The 20,496-nt window shown below is 41.7% G+C and overlaps 2 protein-coding genes across 2 annotated transcripts; one reads left to right on the plus strand and one right to left on the minus strand.

The window, feature by feature from the left end:
* The first annotated feature begins 202 nt into the window (after nt 1–202).
* LOC122765167 lies at nt 203–7,318 on the plus strand. The gene is made up of 5 exons (XM_044019291.1): nt 203–312; nt 425–491; nt 715–904; nt 1,015–1,218; nt 6,490–7,318. Exons 2-5 carry the CDS (start codon nt 439–441, stop codon nt 7,225–7,227), a joined length of 1,185 nt encoding a protein of 394 aa, XP_043875226.1. The 5' UTR covers nt 203–312; nt 425–438; the 3' UTR covers nt 7,228–7,318.
* Nucleotides 7,319–8,205: 887 nt separating this feature from the next.
* hcn5 (hyperpolarization activated cyclic nucleotide-gated potassium channel 5) lies at nt 8,206–20,483 on the minus strand. The gene is made up of 12 exons (XM_044019290.1): nt 20,458–20,483; nt 19,361–19,459; nt 16,977–19,236; nt 15,887–16,073; nt 15,301–15,405; nt 13,843–13,980; nt 12,528–12,689; nt 12,269–12,362; nt 11,631–11,758; nt 11,325–11,471; nt 9,863–10,100; nt 8,206–8,624 (listed from the first exon to the last, which is right to left on the minus strand). The coding sequence occupies exons 3-12, from the start codon at nt 17,156–17,158 to the stop codon at nt 8,452–8,454; spliced, it is 1,554 nt and encodes a 517-aa protein (XP_043875225.1). The 5' UTR covers nt 17,159–19,236; nt 19,361–19,459; nt 20,458–20,483; the 3' UTR covers nt 8,206–8,451.
* Between the last annotated feature and the right edge of the window lie 13 nt (nt 20,484–20,496).

Genomic DNA, 20,496 nt, shown 5'->3' on the forward strand with positions numbered 1-20,496 from the left:
GATAAGGGAAGATAGATTAATAAATAAATAGGGTCAGCAAGTGGCTTTTATTTAACTAATTTATTTTTTGTTTAGTTTTTTCTAGAAAACTTGTTAAATGATATATAACTCTTTACATTTGGTAAAGTTATCCACACATTTACTTCTATCGTCTTCATCTTCTACCAGTTTTAATCAAGTTCAGAGTACTTGATAACAACTGTAGTTGTGTATATAGTTCTGTTATCAGACACACTGGTGGTTGGAGGAGAGTGTATAAATACTGGACTCACTGTGAAGGTCAGCACTAACCTGCACACAACTACAAACCAGGTGAGTTACAAAAGCAATTCCTGTCTGGTCAACACAGCACTGATTTATAAACATTTCAGTGTAAACGTTATAAGGAAAATGGCTTAAATTGTGTAAATTTCTTTGCCGGCAGAAAGATCCAGAGACATGGCGATGTTTGGGAAGGTTCTGGAGCCCGTGGGCTACATTCAAACTGTGAGGTGAGTTTTTATAAAACATAATAAACCATAAAAAATGTGTGTTTTTAATCAAAAGTGTGTGAAAACAATGACATTTTCATTCCAATTGCCCCGGGGGCACATCAGCATTTAAAGATTAGCAGAGCTGGGAATCAAACCCATGACCTTCCATTTGAAAGACAACATGTTGTACTACTGTTTTACCATCAATAAATCTGAATTGTGTGTGTGTGTGTGTGTTCAGGGTCCTTGTTCAGGGCATTTGCTCTTATCTGAGTGGCAGCGCCACAGTGGAGGAGACTGACGTGGCCAAGAAGAACCTGGACCACATCGACCAGGAGCTGGGAGCCACAGGTCAGGGTCTGCTGGAGGACAACGAGGTCCACCGGCTGGAGGACGACCTGGCTGTGGTCTACTACCAGCTGGGCACAGCGGTGAGGAAACTGTCCCTGGATTAGATCCATGCAGTTACACTACACGACACGACATGGAGACAGAAAAAGAGACAAGTTTTCTGTCACACACTTGTCCTCGTCTCTTCCAGGTGAGGGCCCAGTCAGACTTCACCAAGAAGGAGACAGAGGTTTTCCTGCAGTACGTGCAGGATTACCGTCTGGAGAGGCAGCTGACGGCGCTCTACAACCGTCTGATGGGTGTGTCTGCGCTGAGCGACCGGCGCACCCTGCTGGAGGAGCTCATACTGACCCGCAAGCCCAAACGCTGGGAGCTGAGGGAGTTCTGCGTCAAGGTCGGTGGAGGAGGTGGCGAGAAAGTCACTGTGTCTAACTCATCGTCCCCCAAAGTGCTGGCTTTTAAAGTTTAATTATGTTTTAAATCATTTTACAGAAGCACGAACTGCTGCTTAACTTCAGCAGCGGGAGGCCCGGGGGGGACACAGCAGAGTGTCCACTCCACACACAGTTAAGAATGACAGGAAGACAAAGGACATTTCACAAGGACAAGGACAAGACACAGACTACACAGAGACACAAAAAGACTACAGAGACATAAGAACACACACAAAGACTACAGAGACACAAAAAGACACAGACTACAGAGACACAAAAAGACACAGACTACAGAGACACAAAAAGACTTCAGAGAGACACAAGAAAACAGACTACAAGACACAGACTACAGAGACACAAGAAGACACAAACAGACTACAAAGATACACATGAAGACACATACTACAGAGAGACACAAAAATACTACAGAGAGACACAAACAGACTACAGAGAGAGACAAACAGACACAAGACACAAACAGAGACAAAAGAAGACACAATCGACAAAGAGACACAGACACAAGAAAACACACGTAGTCTACAAAGAGACACAAACAGACTACAGAGAGACAATAAGACACACAGAGACTACAGTGATACAAAGAGACTATGGAAAGAAAAGGGAGATTTCACTCAGGAAAACCTGTTAAAAATGAAACGAAGCACTATAGTCACGTTCATGTCACCAGACATTTCATGAAAATGAGGCAAACATACTTAGAATCCCTGAGGACATGTTTACAGAAAGTAAATCATTGAGAAGCACAGCTGTACAGGATTAAATATTCAGTTTCTAAACCAAAGAGATAAGTGTGACAGAAAAACACAGATGTCCTGAGGGGGAACAGAACACAGTGCTTCTATCTTCTTTGGTATGAAAATAAACTGAATATTTAATGTGACCTTCCAATGTGTTTCTCGTGGGCTGAGTAAGCAGATTTTCCTTTTTGCCGACTCTGTTGTAAAAGAACAATCTCGCTTTTATTATCCACTGTAAGAAGATGCTGTGATGTGTGATCGCGCTTCAGTCCCTGTAAAGTAAACACAGAGATTTTCCTCTTCGCATATTTTACAGTATGTTTGAAAATAGTGGCTGAGAACATGTGGGAAAAATAGTAGAAGTGTGGAGTAAAGAGTGAACAGTAAACTGTTTCTCTCCAGTTCTTTTCCTGTAGCTTTACTGTAGTTAGCATAACCCCTGATACTTTTGTCTTCGAATTGCTAGTTAGCATAACTCCGAACACTACTGTCTTTGGTTTGCTAGTTAGCATAACTCCTAACACCACTGTCTTTGTCTTTGGTTTGCTAGTTAGCATAACTCCTACTGTCTACATAACTACTACTGTCTTTGGTTTGCTAGTTAGCATAACTCCTGTCTTTGGTTTGCTAGTTTGCTAACGCTAACACTACTGTCTTTGGTTTGCTAGTTAGCTAACTCTAACACTACTGTCTTTGTTAGCTAGCCTGACATTACTGTCTTTGGTTTGCTAGCCTTACACTACTGTCTTTGGTGTGCTAGTTAGCTCACTCCTAACACCACTGTCTTTGGTTTGCTAGTTTGCTAACGCCTAACACCACTGTCTTTGGTTTGCTAGTTAGCTAACTCCTAACACTACTGTCTTTGGTTTGCTAGTTAGCTAACACCTGACATTACTGTCTTTGGTTTGCTAATTAGCTAACTCCTTACACTACTGTCTTTGGTTTGCTAGTTAGCTCACTCCTTACACTACTGTCTTTGGTTTGCTAGTTAGCTCACTCCTAAGACAGTATTGGACTTTTATATTTATATAGCGGAGGTACTATAGTAATGAAAACACTGATACAAAGTAAATACCGAGATACTGAGTAAAGTTGAGTAGAGCTAGAACTGTATAATGGGAAAGCATCATAAGTGTCTCTTTGTAGTCTCTTTGTGTGTCTGTCTCCTGGTATATCAGCAAAAGTCCAGTATCATGCATTCCCTTTTTTGTGTGAGTCAGGTTTAGATTTATTGTTTCTTGTTGATGTGACAAAGTCAGGAGAGATATTTTTTATCACTTTACAGGACTTTAAAATGAAAACTAAACAAAACAAAACCTGAAGACTGTTTTTTTCTGCTACATAAATTGGATGCAGGTAACTGGACTGGCAAAGGTTTGGATGCCACAAACGTCTCTCTCCTTCAGCACACAGTCACATAGAGCTGCTCTGCTCTTACATAAAGAATAATAGGACACGTTGGTCCCCTCTAAAAGTCCCAAAGTCATTGTTTGTCCATTAGTCCATCTGTTACTGTTTGATGCCCCCAAGCTGGACACACACAGAACCAGCCTGCTGCATATTCAGTGTCCACTTTGTGCTTCAGAGCGGTCACAGGCTTGTTATGTAAGAATTGTCCAATTACCTTATTGAATCAGCATTTAGCCGTTATTATGCATGATTTAATGCTCCAGAGTGGGATGTCTGTCGCCCCCCTGAGGAGTTCTGAGTAATTACCAAAACACTGCTTATTTGTTCATGACTCATGCCTCAGTGACTCCAGCTGCTCTGTGAAACTGCTGAATCATCTTCTCTCTTTTTATTTTTAAAGTAGCAGAATCTGTTTTTCATTGGCATCGAAATAACCCTGTATATTTTTTTTTATTTTTTTTACAAGGTTTGAAAAGTCAGCCATGAAATAGCACTTAACCACCAGCAGGCGACTCCACCATTTGAATGGAAGTCTATGGGGAATTGAGCTCCTTCTTTCTCTTCTCTTTTCCAATAGAACATGATATCAGTTTTGTAAATTGTGTTCCCATTTTGAGGATAATATGTATGACAACATGCGATTGACAGCTTGTACCATCCAATAGGTGCCAGGTTGCAGGTGAACTTTTGTCCTCAAAAACTGATTAAATCGCAAATCTCTATACACTTCTGTAAGCTGAACTGTACTGGCACTGCTTGTTTGGCCGGTCACACTGCAGTTCAGAGTGAGGGCGCCTTCTACTAAGCGCGGTGGTTAACAGTCGGCAATCTGTCAAGAGTTTTCATCTTAGAAACTCAAATCAGTCCAGAGAGCATTCAAGGGGCTTTGGGGTGTTTATCCTCCGTGGATTAGCTTTAATGCTGATGCAGCTCCTGCTCACAATCAGCTCTTTCAAGGACTTGTTTGCACTCTGACCTGATTTGAATAAAAGAGCCACAAAGTCAAGATGAAAGCAAGGTGGTTTCACTGTTTAATGCTCCCCCCTCATTTATGCTCGGTGAGATTATGCAGGAGATAATTTGATGCAACACACCTGACGTTAATTGCGTAACGAGCTGAAGGAACCTGCGGCGATCTGAGGATAGTAACAGTAACAGTAACAAAGGTGACATTCACCACTTTGAACTTGAGTATCCAGACAGAAACTGACCTTGTTCAGCAAACTGACTTTCTTTAACCTTGCAGAACTTATCGTGTGTCAACATCCATAAATCATGTGCTGGCACAAGAACACAGGGGGGGAAACCTAAAGTACATTAAACAAAACTAAAATAACTGTGACGTCGCACGTCTGCTACGCCGCCATAGGTCTGCAGATGGCGCTCAGCACACTCTGTGCTCTGACCTTGGGTGACCTGTCACTGCAGTCTGTCTTTGAAACGAGTTAGGGACATCTGCGAGGGTTATTTTAAGGAGTCGCACTCTCCGTGCCGCTCTGCTCTAACGATGAGATTTGGAAAATGCTATTAAGGTCACAAAACAGGAAAAACAAAATTCCCAGATGGCTTTGTGAAACGCTGAAGACAATACAGGGTCAGAGACAAATGATTACAGCTGCACAGGGGTTTATGGTAAACATGTACATGCTTTGTCAGCCACGACCAGCAGAGGAGAATATTTCACTTAAAGGTGCAGCCACTTTAAATTCTCAAATAGCTGCAAATGACGGTTCTGTTCAAAGAAAGCTGGACTCTGTGAGGACATCAGTGTAGTTACTGGCAGTTAAGTGAGGTGAGGGCCAGGAAATTTGTACCTGAATTAGCTTTTATTTCTGTCTGGAAATTCTCTTCTTCTTCCCAATAGCTAGCAATAAATAAAGTTATATAAAACCTGTCACTAACCGACGAGCCTACCTTCACAAATCCTGACTTAATGAAGAAAAGATGACGGCTAAATGTTGATGAAAAAAAGGATTTCAAATTCACAGTTCTACTGCACACAACTATCAGTGTTGGCTTAGCCATTGTAGCAATACCAGTTGATAACAAATCTGATTTGTGCCTAAAAAAGGAAACAAATTTGACCTTCACCTTGGAGATAAGGTGAAGGTCAAATTGGGTTCATTTTTTTAAGAAACAAATCAAATTTCTCAATCAGGCAGGGCAGGGCAATACTTCATATCAGCAACACACATCAGTGTATACCATTACTAAATGTATATTCTATTATTGATCTTTATATATAAAACTATTCTTAGCCTCCTAATCTGTCTACATACATGTGTAGGAACCAAAATCAATATGGCCTTTGCTTACAGAATTTTCTACAGCTCATGGTCCCGAGGGTGACCTCATTACGCTGCTCCTTTGACATGGAATAATTTACAGTGTACTGAACTGATTGAAGTCGACTTTGGAGGGTCAAGAGAATAGACTCCATCAGTCAATGCACAGTAACTGCTTCTAATTTGTTGACAAGCCAATTCTTTTTTGGCTTGAACCTATATCATTGATCTTGTACAGGTCAGATGCTGTCCAGAATGACATATCTGACTAGGAACTGAGAAAATTTGAATTCCAACTATAACTGGAATGCCCCACGGTTACTGCCACTCACTGATCAAACAAGCTTAATAAAATCAACAACATACTGTATATATAGCGACCTACCCACTTGCGCAATGTTAGCTGGGCTCCTGCTGTCTTCCAAGGCTGAAAGATTTAATGAATGGTTGAAGGTTCGTGTGAATTAAAGTATTCTTCTTCATCCTTTCACTTTCTTCGCATCTAATCCTCCCAACACCATTTCATGTAAAAGCTCAGCCTCACGACAAAAACAGCGACGACATAATGAATCGTTTGTGTTGCTGCATGTAACCAGCTCATTACTACTTCATCTGTTTACAGTGTTGCACAGCTGATAGACTAACCACTAAAAGGACTATTAGATGAAACATATTCCTGGGTAGCAATTATGTGGGAATACAACAATCTGGTGTTTCCTGCCAGATAAAACACACTTTTTTAGTTATTTTTCTTTTTTACCTGTCTTTATTTCAACAGGTAAACTTCGTCCTGGGCACCGGTCTGCTGTGTCTCTTCACACAGGCCGCTCTAAGTGGCAGAGATCAGGCTCTGCTGATGAAGACCTGGTCCGACCGCATGGGGGCCCTCTACAGGAAGATGAAGAACATGGGAGGCCGCTGCTTGGGATACTTTTTGGAGCAGGCAGAACAGGACATCCGGCAAGAGCTCCACGAAGCCGTGCACAACCGCGCACCACCTGAGGAGGCGGCATCGAGCATCCTGAAGACCCTGGAGAAGAACTACGATTGGCTGCGCTGGGCGGTGATGCTCCACCCAGCCGTGGGGCCCTTGGAGGACGAGCATGAAGGGGAGGTGCAGGAAGCAAAAGAAGGCGATGTACCTGAAGACCAGCCATCTGACAACTTGCTATCAGTGGCATCTGAATCGCCGATCCCTCATGTGGTGGTGTGCCACCGCGACACACCGTCATCCCTGGACAAGAGCCGCATCCACCAGCTCATCGTGGATCTGGAGTGGAAGATCCCCAACCCGCCACCTGAGGTGTACGCCTCCATCGAGGAGGATCCAGGCAGAGCGCGCCGCTACCTGGCGTCACGTATGCTGAAGAAGCTGCAGGAGGGTCTGGGATCCGGCGTGGCCGTCCACGTGGTGCCGGGCAGGATGGAGATGAGGTGCAACTTCCCATCAGCCTCCTACTACATCTACGAGTACAAACACCGGCTGGCCTCGGGAACCGTGTGCGTGTTCGGATGAAAGGGGAAAAGGTCTCCCTGATGTTTTCACACTTGCATTAACTTGTCTTGTGTAATATCGCTTCAAAAATAAACGTCTCCCTAGAAAATGACACTATGGGATTTTTTGCCTTCTTTTAAAGTAGTTAATTCCAAAGACTTTTTCTCCTGTACACAGTCTATCACAAAATTAATCACAATGTTCTTGTTGTGGACAAATATAGTCAGTTGTCCTCGCCCTCCCTTACCCCCCTTCCAGCCTGGGGCCCTTAGTAATTGCTTGCTTTGCCCACACCGTTATAACATCCCAGATTAACACACGACCAAAATGCCAAAGTTAAACCCCTTGTTTGATTTAATAGCGATGGATTATGTCATTTGTTTCAAAACCTATGTTTGTCGGCTTGCTTGTGTTTCCTGCCCAGTCTTATTCCAGTAAAGTGTGTGTCCAAAACTGTTGTTTTTGTTGATACGACTCATGACAAAAATGTCTTTAAGGTCTTGTGTGTAAGAATTAGTGAGACTGCACATTGAAACACGGAGCAACAGGGAGCTATGGTGGTGAAATATTCAGAAATTGACTGGTTTGTCTATTTAGGCTGCTGTAGAAACGTGGCGGGGCAAGATGGCTGCCTTCGTAGAGCAAGACCCTTGCCTACAGTACATATAAAAAAGGCGTATTTTAAGGCTACAGAAAATCAAACAATGTTTATTTTATTGCAATTACACACACTTATGTATAGCATATTACATTTCTTCTAATAAACCCTCCTGAAAATTCCATATTGGACCTTTAAAATACTTTTTACCTTCACTGGTGCAGTATTTCTTCAACATGTGCCTGTTTCTTGTGTATTTGTGTTGTTTTAGTAATTTACCTGTCACATTTCTGTTGGTATCTCTTGCGTTTCATATCCAAACAGCATCAATTTTGGCAATAAGTCACCTGCCATGTTTGGAGCCTCTCAAGCAAACCTGTTGGACAATTACCAGGCGGTAACACGTGGACAGACAGATGTTTATTATCAGACATCAGATGTTTGACCCGTTTTTAATGTGGAGTTGTGATAATGTTGATTATTTATTGCTAATAACATGAGTAAGTAACCCGTCCTTCTCATCTGTGAGGTACGTGTCCACATGAAGAGACAGCCTCAGTCTTTTTTAGTCCATCATCACATAAATTGTCCTTAGTAATCTCTGCGGCATAGAGTAAAAAAAAAAAAAAAAGACAACGTATTTGGTCTTACACGGATCCACAATCTGTGCTGAGCAGAGCCAGTTTGTCAAAGTCCTTCTTCAGATCCGGGAAGCCCTCCAGCGCCTTCTGGAGGTTGGCATGGGACAGAGTGAAGCACTGGCAGTCGGTCAGCGACGTCACTGTGGCCAGATGTTTGCCTTTGGTCAGCATGCATGTCTCTGTCGCACACACACACACACACACACACACACACACACAGACAGACAGAGGGAACCACCAGAGCATGGTTAATGAGAGAAGTCAGCCCAAATGACGAGGATGAGCTCTGACAATTAATCCTAAATGAAATAACCAGACTTAGCTGAGTACTTTTTTTTGTCCTGCTTAGCTCTAAACACTGCTGACGTCAGTTCATGACCTGCCCAAAATTAAATAAAAGCTACAAAATGGAGAATAGTTTTGGTTTATTCATGATTCATAATAACAATAATAAGAATCAAACAAACAAACAGGGCTTGTAAAGGAAAATGTCGAAAAATATAATATATAAGTGTTAAAAAGACTTTATTTCTACTATACACCTGCTTTAGACATGATCTCCTGATGCAGTTGAGGGAAAAACGGCACCTTTTCCTAGAAACTTGATCCATGTCACTGGAGATAATCCACAGGGCAGACTGTCATCTGTGGATTATCCAGAGTGCAACTGTTTTTTGGACCATAAATTGACAGATTTTTAAGTGGAGTTTGGCTCCACGTCCTCAAATGAGACAGTGGCGTATAATGCCAGCAAAAAAACCCTGTTATAAATGTAGACTGATTTACCGGTTGGACCGTTAATTGCTTTTTAATAATCAGCATTGTACAACTACTATTATACTTAATAAGTGTTGCTTAGACTCTCTAAAACTTATTTTCTTTAATCCAATAGTTTTGCCTTTGCTGTTTTTTGATGACCTGTTTTATTTAATTATTTCAATATCGTTTCGTTTATACATTATCTTTAATAAAAAATACTGTATATAATTGCACTGCAATGCAATGTAGAGTGTAGAGACAAAACTTTAAGCTATTTTGTGTGTTACTTATCAATAAACATTTGTATTTAATCAGAATGAAGGGGAAATAATAGGCTACATTTATGGGCTGAAAAAATATTAGCATCACTTATATTATTTACTGTGTTATGCAGCCTCTCTTGGCCTTGTGTGCTTATGTTAGATAGATGAATGAAGGTCAATACTTCCCTAAGAAAACTGGCAATAAATTCACATTATTTTAGAAAACACTCTTAATGGAGCAAAGCTGCGGCATCACAGTGACGACTGAGCGAAAATCTATATTGGACAAACTATATATAGTATCTTAATGTACACAGGGAGACTGTGAAAGTGCTTTATGAAGATCCATGTGATGCATCACTTGCATTAACAGCAACAGAGTAAATTCTGCCCACCTGCAAAATAGTCTCCATCGCACAGCTCCTTCTCGTAGGAGTCCGACTCCATGAGGACCTGGCCGTGTTCGATGAAGTACATGCGGTTTCCCGGGACGCCCTCCCGCACGACCACGTCTGCCGCCTGGAAGACCTCATACTCCAGTTTGCAGAGGACGGCCCTAATGAAGCTTTCGTCCAGGCTGTGAAACATGGGAACTTTCCTCAGCAGCTTGCTGCACATCACCGTCAGGATTTGCTGGAAAAATATTCATAATGATAAAACATGAATAATTCAACAAGACAGAATTGATTAATGTATATGTTCTCTACATTCATGTTCTCCACGTTGGTTTACACCTGGGATTAAAAACCTGTCCTGAATGTGTCTCCTGTGAGAAGATCCCGCTTCCATGCTCTACATGCACATACTTATTTCTGTTCACAAAGACCAGCCGATGTTGTGTTGGTGTCCGTTGTCGGTTTGTACGTCAGCACAAGCAAAAATAGAACCAGAGAAGAGAGCCACGAGCAAATGCAAAAGAAGATTTTAACCATTCTAAGTAAAACAAAAAAGAGTGGTTGAATGAACAAGAAGTGTACTAATACTTTTAGTTCACAAAATAAATGTGGAGGTTTCAGTGGATGTCAGCTGAAGTTGACTTTAACACATCCTGAGGATGGATCTGCCCATCATCGCCGACTATACATAAAAAAATGGACATACTTTTCCTGTTACGTCATTTAGAAAGTGAGAATAAACTGAATAGCCACCAGGGGGCGATTCTGCTGGTTGCACAAAAAAACTCTACTTCTACTACAGCGTCAGTTAATCTCTAGATTTCAGTTTCTTCTCAAACAGAACACAATGTCGATTTTGTCACCATTTGGAGGAAAAGTGATGATAAAGTTCAGCACATGTGACATGTGACATGTGGGCGGACACCAGTTGTGATTGACAGCTGGAACTGTCCATTAGGAGCCAGGTTACAGGAAACCATGATTCTGGAGAGTCCAAAACTGGGATTTCAGCCAATTACAACCAATAAGCAACTGATGCTTTAGCCCCACCTCTTGTCTACTTCCACACGCTTTGGCCATTTCTCAATACCCGACAAAGTACGACTGGATTACATACTGTACTCGCCAAGTACGGGAGTATGCAAGTACAGAGAAGTATGCATATTGAGAAACGGTCTTTATGTGCATGCTCCACTTCTTCTGTTCCATTTTTGGTGTGTAATGGCGCCACATACAGGCCTGGCATAGATACTATGGGGTTTTTAATCAGTTTTGTTGTTTTTTTTGTGTATGGAACAAAAAAGAAAACATTTTGGATGAGGCCTTATAAGGGTGATGTTACGACTTGGTTCTCACACGTAAAGACAGTCAAAGACAAAAACTCCACTCCTCTGAGAAACCACGGAAGTAGAAATCAGATACAACTGTAATCCAGAGACAAGGATTCAACGTCCCACTTTACCTCCTTAAGCGCTGACGACACCGTGTCCATGATGTCCTTCTCGTCAAACCACTTCCCGCCGTAGCGCGCCTGGTAGTAGGTGGTGATACGCAGCTGCAGTTCGGGCGGCAGCTTCATGAAGGTCATGTAGTGCTCCAAATGGCTCATCTGCGGGCGGTCACAGCCATAGAGATACATGCTATTATAAACAAGCCGTTTAAGTCAACCTTTACATTTCACCCCTGGTCTCTCCCGAATTTGTTGTAATATCTGGTTTAGTATGAAGGTGTGTGTGAAAGACAGAAACTGTCACCCATGCTCTTGCACCTTGCTCTTGTACTCCTTGGACGCCGGGTCGACGTTGACGATCATGGCGGTGGCGTTGGCCACCAGGACGGTGTACATCAGACAGCCGGACACCATGCTCACCATGACGATCCACATCTCGATATAATCTGTGGACGACACAACCGTCTCAATTTAGTCTACTGTGTGGTGTGTTTGTGTCGGACAGAGAAAGCAGTACAATCACACTTAAAGGTGCATTGTGTAAGAATTAGTGACATCTAGTGGTGAGATTGGGAATTTCCAAGTTCCTAGTTGAAGACATTGTTAACGACTGGTATTGCTAACAGCGGCTATGCCCGAGATACATTTGCGTGGAACAAGTTGGACATCACTCCAATTTGCAACTTTCAACCTCCAATAAGCATGTCAGGGAACTACGGTCCGCTTTGCATAATCAAAAGGATGTTGATCTTCTTTGTTTACGTAGTGAACTTTCACTTCAAAAGTCAAAGTGGCTGGTTTATCTGTTCGGGACAAGATTGTACACATGAATGGCTTATTCAAAGGCTAAAACATTTACATATTTATGGGTAGTATGTTGAATTTCAGCCAATGAACGCTCCTAAATGTTACACACTGGACCTTTGAGTGCCAGATAGAGGTAAATCAATTCTCACTTGTTGGAGCGTCCTCAGAGCCGTAAGAGAGAGCGATCATCTGGGAGAGAGCTCGGAAAACTCCCCAGGAGTACTTCTCGATCACTGTAGCATTCTGGAAAAATCAATTATTCTTATCATAAGTGGAACCTTTTGCAAATCTGGGGTTCAGCATAATCTAGCTCTCTTGGAGGTATCCTATTCTTAGCACTTGTTTCTTGACAGCCATGAATGAACTGCTTGTTAGGATTATTTAAGGTGGAGGAGCAGAAAGTTTTACCATGAGGTTTCCCCTGCGGACCCAGCAGTCGGTGGGGAACTCCTCCAGCATGGGGACAAAGTACTGGATGCAGCCGTTCCAGTGACACAGAAGGAAAATCATCATGAACAAAGATAAGACGCGGAAGAAGAGGCGGACCACCTCCAGGTTCGCATTTGACACCTGTCGTAAAGAGATGACAGGAAAAAGCACACAAATTGTCACAAACGGTGTAGCATTGGGTTCAATAGTTTCCGCCAATGTTTCTCCTGATTACGAGAATGTGGTTTTCAACTTCAGTCATTGCTGAGGTCTTCAAAGTCCAAATGGGACAAGAAAAAAAACAAGCAAACAATCAGAGAGGACAACCATTTAGCCAGATTACTGGATTATCAGGTAAAGAAGGTGCAGCTGAAAGGATATTCTGCCGGGATGATGGAGTTGATGGATATTATGCACTATGCAACACTGAACATTTACCAGGTTTCACCCATTAAATAACAGGGTTTGGAACAGTTGTGATCACCAGAGTGCTGGTCTGAGATTAAAGATACAAAAAAAAAACAGAACTTTGAAAGCAAGACTTAAATGATCCTTAATCACACGTGGATCTATAATCTAATCTTTTAAAGAAGACAACACAATTGCACCTAATCTTTACAAAACACCAGAAAAGACAGAGAGACTTGAAACGATGATTTCATCGTACTACATCTCAAAAACCAGCAGGGAATTCTACATGTAAAACAAAAGTAGGAACACCATCACTGGAATCACGCAGAGGCCATGAACTGCTATCGTATCCTAAAAGTTGTTGTGCGAGGCTGAGGTGGAAAATAAATGGTTTAGTAAAATGATCTGGCACAATCTGACCAGAGGAGGATCAACTTAAATCCAAACAAACGCTCAGCTGACTGCCAAGCGAGAGCGTGCAGAAACATTTACCAGAAACCATTTACCTCTGCGGCTGGGTGCTTAAAGGCTAAGAGTTACAGGTAAATTCCATCCACACAACCTGAATTATGCACGGGAGCCAAGGTCCACAATATCATGTTTCAATGTGAGAAGAAAGAATGCAAACATCAAGAAACTCAGAGGTCTCCTCTCTCTCCCTTTACGGTGCTATTTGCACTCAAGTTTACGTAACATGCGATTTTAAATGGTTATGGATCGATGTGTGGGGAATTTGCCGCCTCTCGTTTTACAAATGACATTGTGAGCGATCAAAGTCACGTTTGTCACGCGAGCCAGGTCTGGTAAGGTATCTGCAGGTGGGAGAAAGGTGGATTGGGTTTCAGGCGTGAGCCTCAAAGAGTGTCTGGATCTTTGAACTTACTTTCTCCACCTCGTTGAAGAACCTGACGAGCCTGGACACGCGAGCGAGGCGGATCAGGCTGATGATCCGCACAAACATCAGGATCCTCATCACCTTGTTGGTCTTGGAGGGATTGTCGTCGTTATGGTAGTGTAACCCCTGAGACAGTGGAATTAAAGTCAATTAATGTACTGTAAATAATGTGATATTATTTTTGATACCTAAATTACCACAATTCCTATTCTTTGCTTAATTAAAGGTTCAGTGTGTAAAGATTAGTGACATCTAATGGTGAGATTGCAGATGGTAACAATTGGAGGACTCTCAAGCGCAACCCGGGAACTACAGTAGCCTTTCTGTGCCAGAAAGATGTAATTCTCCTCACTTCAAAACACAACATGCTTTATCCAGCTGGTTTGTCTGTTGTATTTAACATGTTGGCACAAGATGGCTGCATCCCTCAAGCGAGTTTCATACACACTGGAAATCAGAAATCGGAAGTGGGAGTGATGTCACTTCAGAGTTGTCCGAAAACTAGCATGTCAACGAATCTCGAGCTAGGGAATTCCGACTCAAAAACTCCTCGTCTGTTAGCGATGTCAGATAAGACTGCCAGAAACATATTGGCACAAGATGGCTGCCTCCCTAAAACAAGACCCTAGACTAGAGTATATCTTTAAGTCCTTCGGTGCATTCCATTTACATCGGAGGTGGGAACTGGGAGTGACGTCACCTCTGAGTTGACCACGTTCCAGTTGAGAAGTTGGACGCAAACATATCTCAGCCTAGCCATTGTAAGCTATTGTTAGCAATATCAGTTGTATTCACAAACACACAAACAGTGTAGCAACATGTCCATGGATAAACCGCACAGTACAACTGACTTAATGGGATTCAAATAGGACAGAAGTGCAATTAAAAACACAATGTCTGGATTTGTGAGTTGGAAATCCGACCAGAGGCGGTGTTCCAGTTGGAAATACTCATTGGGCTAGCTATTGTTTGTCTCCATTAGCAATACCAGGTGATAAAACCACTCCACACTGTATTTTGTGCACACAAACAGCATAGCAACATGTCTACAGATACAGATTGTGTACGATTGACTTAATGTGTAACAAATAAGACACAGTAGCAGAGTGTTTTTACTATTTCTGCGAGTGGCAGCCATTTCGGAATCCTTCATCTGTGTTTGTGAGGTTGAAAATCCAACTTGGAACTCTGAAAACCTTCCAACTACAGCTTGAAGGCTACAAATACAAACACACTTATGGGTAATGTATTCAATTGCTGTCAGTAAAGCCTCCTAAATGTTACACACTGGACCTTTATTTGCCTCTAAAGCACTTTCTGTGAGCTCTACATCATACATGAGCTTTTCCAAACCATGACTTCATGGCTTCATGTGAAATGAATTGCAGCACACTGTTGGCTTTTCTGCTGCGTCATCAACACTTCACTTTGTTGTTGTTGTTTTACCGCAAACAGCAGAATGTAGCCAATCGGGAAAGCAGCTATGACATCTGGTATGAACCATGTCCTCAGGTAATTGAGCCGGATCCGCTTGATATCCAGAACGGCTTCCTGAAAAAGAGAGAAAACGGAGCGGCACATAGAGCAGATATATAATGTGAACTGAGCCTCGGCATTGATGTCAGATGAGAATAGCAGGGAGAAAAAAAACAAAACAAACGCCGGCGTCTCTAAATTGTTGTTAAAGCATATGCATGAATATTTCAAAACAGCCGGGAACCCAACTGAGAATCAAACAGACATGACAACAGAGAGGAAAACACTAAATGTGGGTCAGTTTGTGTTTGCCAAGAGAGAAGTTGCAAAGCATATGCAGATAAAAACAATCTTTCTCGTTCACCCCACTCAAAAATCCCTGTTATAAAATCAAACAGCAGGAGCCAATTTCACTGAGATGAGGAGGAAATTCTGTTAATCTAGAGCTTCCTGTACCGAGTCGACTGCAGATGGGACAGAGGTGGATTGTGTGTGTGTGCTTGTCTGTGCGCGGATTACAGTCTCTCAGATTGTGTCTGAAAATAGCTGCTCTCACCTCGCTGTCCTCGACTATGAAGCCCATACGGAAATTCAGAGCCACGTCTATCAGGAACAGAGTGTCTGAAAACACGTTAAATCCCTCCCACGCCAAACCGCTGGTGGCGTCCAGGAAGGCGATCTCCATGGGAATCCCGATCAGGTTCAGGAACGTAATGGCCATCATGGCCATGATGTAGTAACTCCTTAAAGACAAAACATAAAAAGACTTTTTAGAGGAGAGTCTCAGGTCGTTTGGCTCATTATTCCTGATACTGTAACTGCATTCCTCCTCAGCCAGGATTCAATAACAGGCTCAAATAACTCTGCTCTCTGATCCCAGCTCTGTTTTCACTTCCATCCGATAGCGGTATGGACTATTAATAACAATAACAACAACATATGGACACTGCAAAGTCAACCATCCGTGAAAACACAGCTCTAAATGAAGTCATTAACCCATATGCTTCCCTCTCTCTAATCCTCTGATTTTATCTTTATATACACAGAAAGCATTGTCAGCCACTTAATGTTTCAATTAATAATGCAATCTATACAGAACAATACAGTGATCCATTATACCAGCTGATATTTATTATTGATTATCATTCCCTCACATCAGAAACTGTACATTTTCAAACAGAGAAGCTGCAACTCGGGGTAAATAAAGGGTCTAAATCTTGATTAATTAAGTGACTACAACAAAAACAACTTCCTGCTCCTATAGCGATATAAATCGTAACTTAATAATAAGACGAGACGAGACGAGACAAGACAAGACGAGATAAGATAAGAATTTATAGATCTCTGGAGCCAAAATCCTTAAAGGTCACCTTAATTATGTATACTGTATATACACTGAGTCTATCTACAACTTTTATATTAAAAAACTAAACAAACTTTCACATATAAGCAAATTTTTGCACAATACAACTTTTCTGACCATTTTTACTGTCATTTCTGTAAATAATAATATCTCGTCAAGTCAAAGCAGCCGTTTTCGAAAGATTAATCACAACTTAATTTATTTTTTTTTAAACATAAATGAGGTTGTGTGGGGGGGAAAAAAAAGGTGTGTCCCCTCTGTGGGTCCAGACCCCATCAAATACCTCATGAGGCTGAACGGGTGAATGACAAAGATTCCGCTCTGCAGCTGTTTGATGCACTCCTTCTCCACGGCCACCTCGCTGCCGTACACGTACAGCGACTGCCTGTTCAGCTGCGGGAGAAGCAGGGCTCTCCATCCACAGGTGGCCACCGTGGGGATGCCGGGACCTTTCAGCTTCTCCATGTCCCCAACTCGGCTCGGTCCTCTCTGATCAGCTGCTCGCACTGTCCATCCTCCCCTCCTGCAGCTTCCTCTTCTTCTAATCTTCTTCTCTGTCTATGACTGCACCAGTCCTGACCTCCCCCCCCCCTCTTTGGTCACAAGGTAATTTTCCAACCTCAGTGCGTTGCTGAAGCTGTGTGGAGCAGAGTGAGTGCACACGCGCCTTCCAGATCCCTCCCTTTCTGTCAGCCTCGCTCTATTTCTGCCCCCACCCTAGCCCGATACACCTCTTTTCTTTTCTCACCAGCTCATCAACTATTCAGAGTCTGTGTCTCGTCTCCTCATGAATCAAGCCATGTCAAGAGGGCAAGGTCCGGCTCAAATTAATACTGAAGACAATGGCATGTGTGTGTGTGTGTGTGACTGAGTGGAGGGGGATGACATCTGGCTGCTCGTCCAGGGACAAGTTCAGTCTGGGCCGTCAGAACCAAGGATGTAATTAAACACTGTTCTGTGTTACCTGATGCTGTACATATGCTCCCAGCTCTGATCCAGCTCCTGTGCTCTTTGTTTGGCCCATTCACACCCAAAGCCAAACATAACCCATGCTGAATAATATATCTGTCATTTTGAGGATTACAAAGAAGAAGATTAGGAGTTTTTCTAGTTTTCTTTCCCTGCAGGGGATTGGTTTTGATTTTGTTAAAAAAGATAATGCTAGATGATGGGATTAACTGAGCATCTTACGTGTATGAGATGAGTTGAGTGTATTTTTCTACGCGATTACAGTTTTTCTGTGTTTCTAGGACAGTAGGGGAGAGGTACAACGAGAACACACAACTTTTTCCTCCTTTGTAAGAGTAAGAGTTTGGAGGATAAGGGAAATGTTAGTGGACAGCGGTAGAGTCAGTGCCAATCTTCTCTTGTCTGATGTGTTGCCTTAAAAAAAGTTGTCAACCATCTGTGATTGTGCAGAGCCAGACAGACTAATCCGGTTTAGAGAAAATGACAGAAGCCATAACTGCTGCAATTTCTAACACGTGTGGAATCTCAAATCCAAAAGAACGGATGTCAAATAATACAATAACCTTGTTCTGGAAACAAGAACTTGTGTAGTTGACCGAATGTGGACTGACTTTTGAAGGTCAAACTCACATGAGCACATAAAGATATAATAAAGCTGCTCTCAGTGATTTCATTTTTGGAGGACTCTTCGCCAACTTCCTGTCCATTAATGTCATCATAATTAGGCTCTCAAGCCTTCGCATATTTACTTATTACGTAATATATAAGCAGTAAAATGGTAACCTTCCTAGAATTAGGAAGGTTTCTGGTAGAGGATGCCTTAAACTGGCAACCCTTCAGTTACAAGCCAGGTTCCCTTTCCACTTGGCCAACCTCAAAGGTCCAGTACGTAACATTTTGGAATTTAATCTACCCACATGGGTATGTTTGTATTGTATAATCACTTTAAAATAAAAATCCTTTTCTTGGAACAGGCTTTTTAGATGCTTTGTAGGCAAGGACCTTGTCTGAGTGTCTACCAAGGTTCAATGAATAATGCCATTTGCAAAAATATGGTATATTATATGATAGTTATATGAACTGATATTTATTACTGATTATCTTTCCCTCACTTCATAAACTGTATACAGTATTTTGAAAATCAGAGAAGCTGCAACTAAGGGAAAAAAACGTTTGAAATCTTGATTAATCATCAAACGGTTACTCAATATTGTTTATAGGGTGATGTTTAAGTAGTAAAGTTACTGCGACAACTACTTCCACCTCCTATAGAGATATACATCATACCTTAATATTGATATAATATAAAAGATAAGAACTTTTTAATGAAACTATACTAAACTAAACATCTTGTCCCACCAAGTTCCTACAGCCTTTTAAATAGACAAGTCACCTAGAGCATGTGTTTTGTGATTGAAATGGAAGCTTACTACACAAACAAAGAAACACAACAACCTTTCCGGTAGTTCCCCGATTTCTATAGAAAAATAAGCTTGACTAAAAGGACAAAAACCACCCTTTAACTCAGCTTCTTGTGGGTTGTTACTGAGATGGGTCTTTTCCAATGTTTTTGCCTAAAAAAAAAACACCAGTGTTTGCAATCATTTTTTGTACAACCTAATGCTCACTTGCATTGTTTTGTAGGTTAGCAACACATAGAACAGGGTTTATGGGACAGAGTAGAATAAGAGCACTTACACTCCTGCTTTGCTGCGAGCTTTCTACAGCCAGGGAGAGGAGGCTGCACACAGTCAGAACCTTGGCTGTGGCTCCACGTGTCCATCAGGGGGCAGATTTCTACAGGAAACATCAAAGCACAGACTGTGAATTCAAATGTAATCATATGTCACTTGTTCTGTGTATTCAGCTTTCAGCGGAGCACCGTACTTCATGGACTGTAATCACATTAAAATCTGCAAAAGGGTGTTTCAAACAGGGGGGGGGCTGCATATTTCTCACACAGAGTGGAACAAATGGACAAAATGCTTACGCGTTCATTTATCTAGCACACAGCTGGCCCTCAAACCAGAGAAAGTGAGTCAGTGCTGCTGCTTACGCACTGCTTTGCTGTACTGACGCAATTAAAGGGCCAAGCAGCAGCAGCAGCAACACCAGCAACACCAGCAACAGCAGCAGCAGTGCTGTTCGCCAAAATATCAACATTTTTCATATTAAAAAAACTCCCAGGACACTGCACTGCACAGTATATTGTATCCATCCGTAATATACTGTAGTTCTATAGCAAAGGACATGTCTGCCACAGAAGCTGCTGTAGAAAATACAATCAATCTTTGTGGTGTCAACTCGTGCAGTTATTTTTAACAAATGTACAGAGCAAAGGAGATCAGTTCAAGGCGGCAATGATTATTTGATTAATCAATTATTAATTGGTTACTAAATTAAATACCAACTATTTTGATATTCGAGTTATAAGTTTGTTTTTTTCAGTTACTAAAACAAGCTTTAAGATTTAACAGCTTCTTATATGTGAATATGTTCTGGTTATTGCTCCATGAAATGAAAAGAAATGATTAAAACATCATAATTTCCAGGTTTGGTAAAAACAAACCTGTTTTTTGTCACTGTAAGCACTGACTAATCTAGATTCTATTGATTGTTGCCTACTCGAAGAAATAACAATTTAACCTCAAACCAATGTTTTCAAGGTCAAAAATGAACTGTGAACACAAAACATGCTTTATTTCACATGTGAAAATGTCCTTCGTAAAATAAAGCTTAGCTAATTGTATATTTATACAAATAAATAACTAAACTACATGTATAATCACTCATACCTCGGAGTTCTGTGGAGGCAGGTCTGTAGTGTACTTCCT

This window comes from Solea senegalensis, linkage group LG2 (genome assembly GCF_019176455.1).
Source record: "Solea senegalensis isolate Sse05_10M linkage group LG2, IFAPA_SoseM_1, whole genome shotgun sequence".
Classification (NCBI taxonomy): Eukaryota; Metazoa; Chordata; class Actinopteri; order Pleuronectiformes; family Soleidae; genus Solea; species Solea senegalensis.

Coding starts and splice junctions, on each gene's coding strand:
- LOC122765167 (XM_044019291.1), top strand. CDS start 439: ATGGCGATGTTTGGGAAGGTTCTGGAGCCCGTGGGCTACATTCAAACT. Junction 492..714: donor GGCTACATTCAAACTGTGAG/GTGAGTTTTTAT, acceptor GTGTGTGTTCAG/GGTCCTTGTTCAGGGCATTT. Junction 905..1,014: donor ACTACCAGCTGGGCACAGCG/GTGAGGAAACTG, acceptor CGTCTCTTCCAG/GTGAGGGCCCAGTCAGACTT.
- hcn5 (XM_044019290.1), bottom strand. CDS start 17,158: ATGGAGAAGCTGAAAGGTCCCGGCATCCCCACGGTGGCCACCTGTGGA. Junction 12,363..12,527: donor TCCGCAGGGGAAACCTCATG/GTAAAACTTTCT, acceptor TGATTTTTCCAG/AATGCTACAGTGATCGAGAA. Junction 8,625..9,862: donor CGATGGAGACTATTTTGCAG/GTGGGCAGAATT, acceptor TGTGTGCGACAG/AGACATGCATGCTGACCAAA.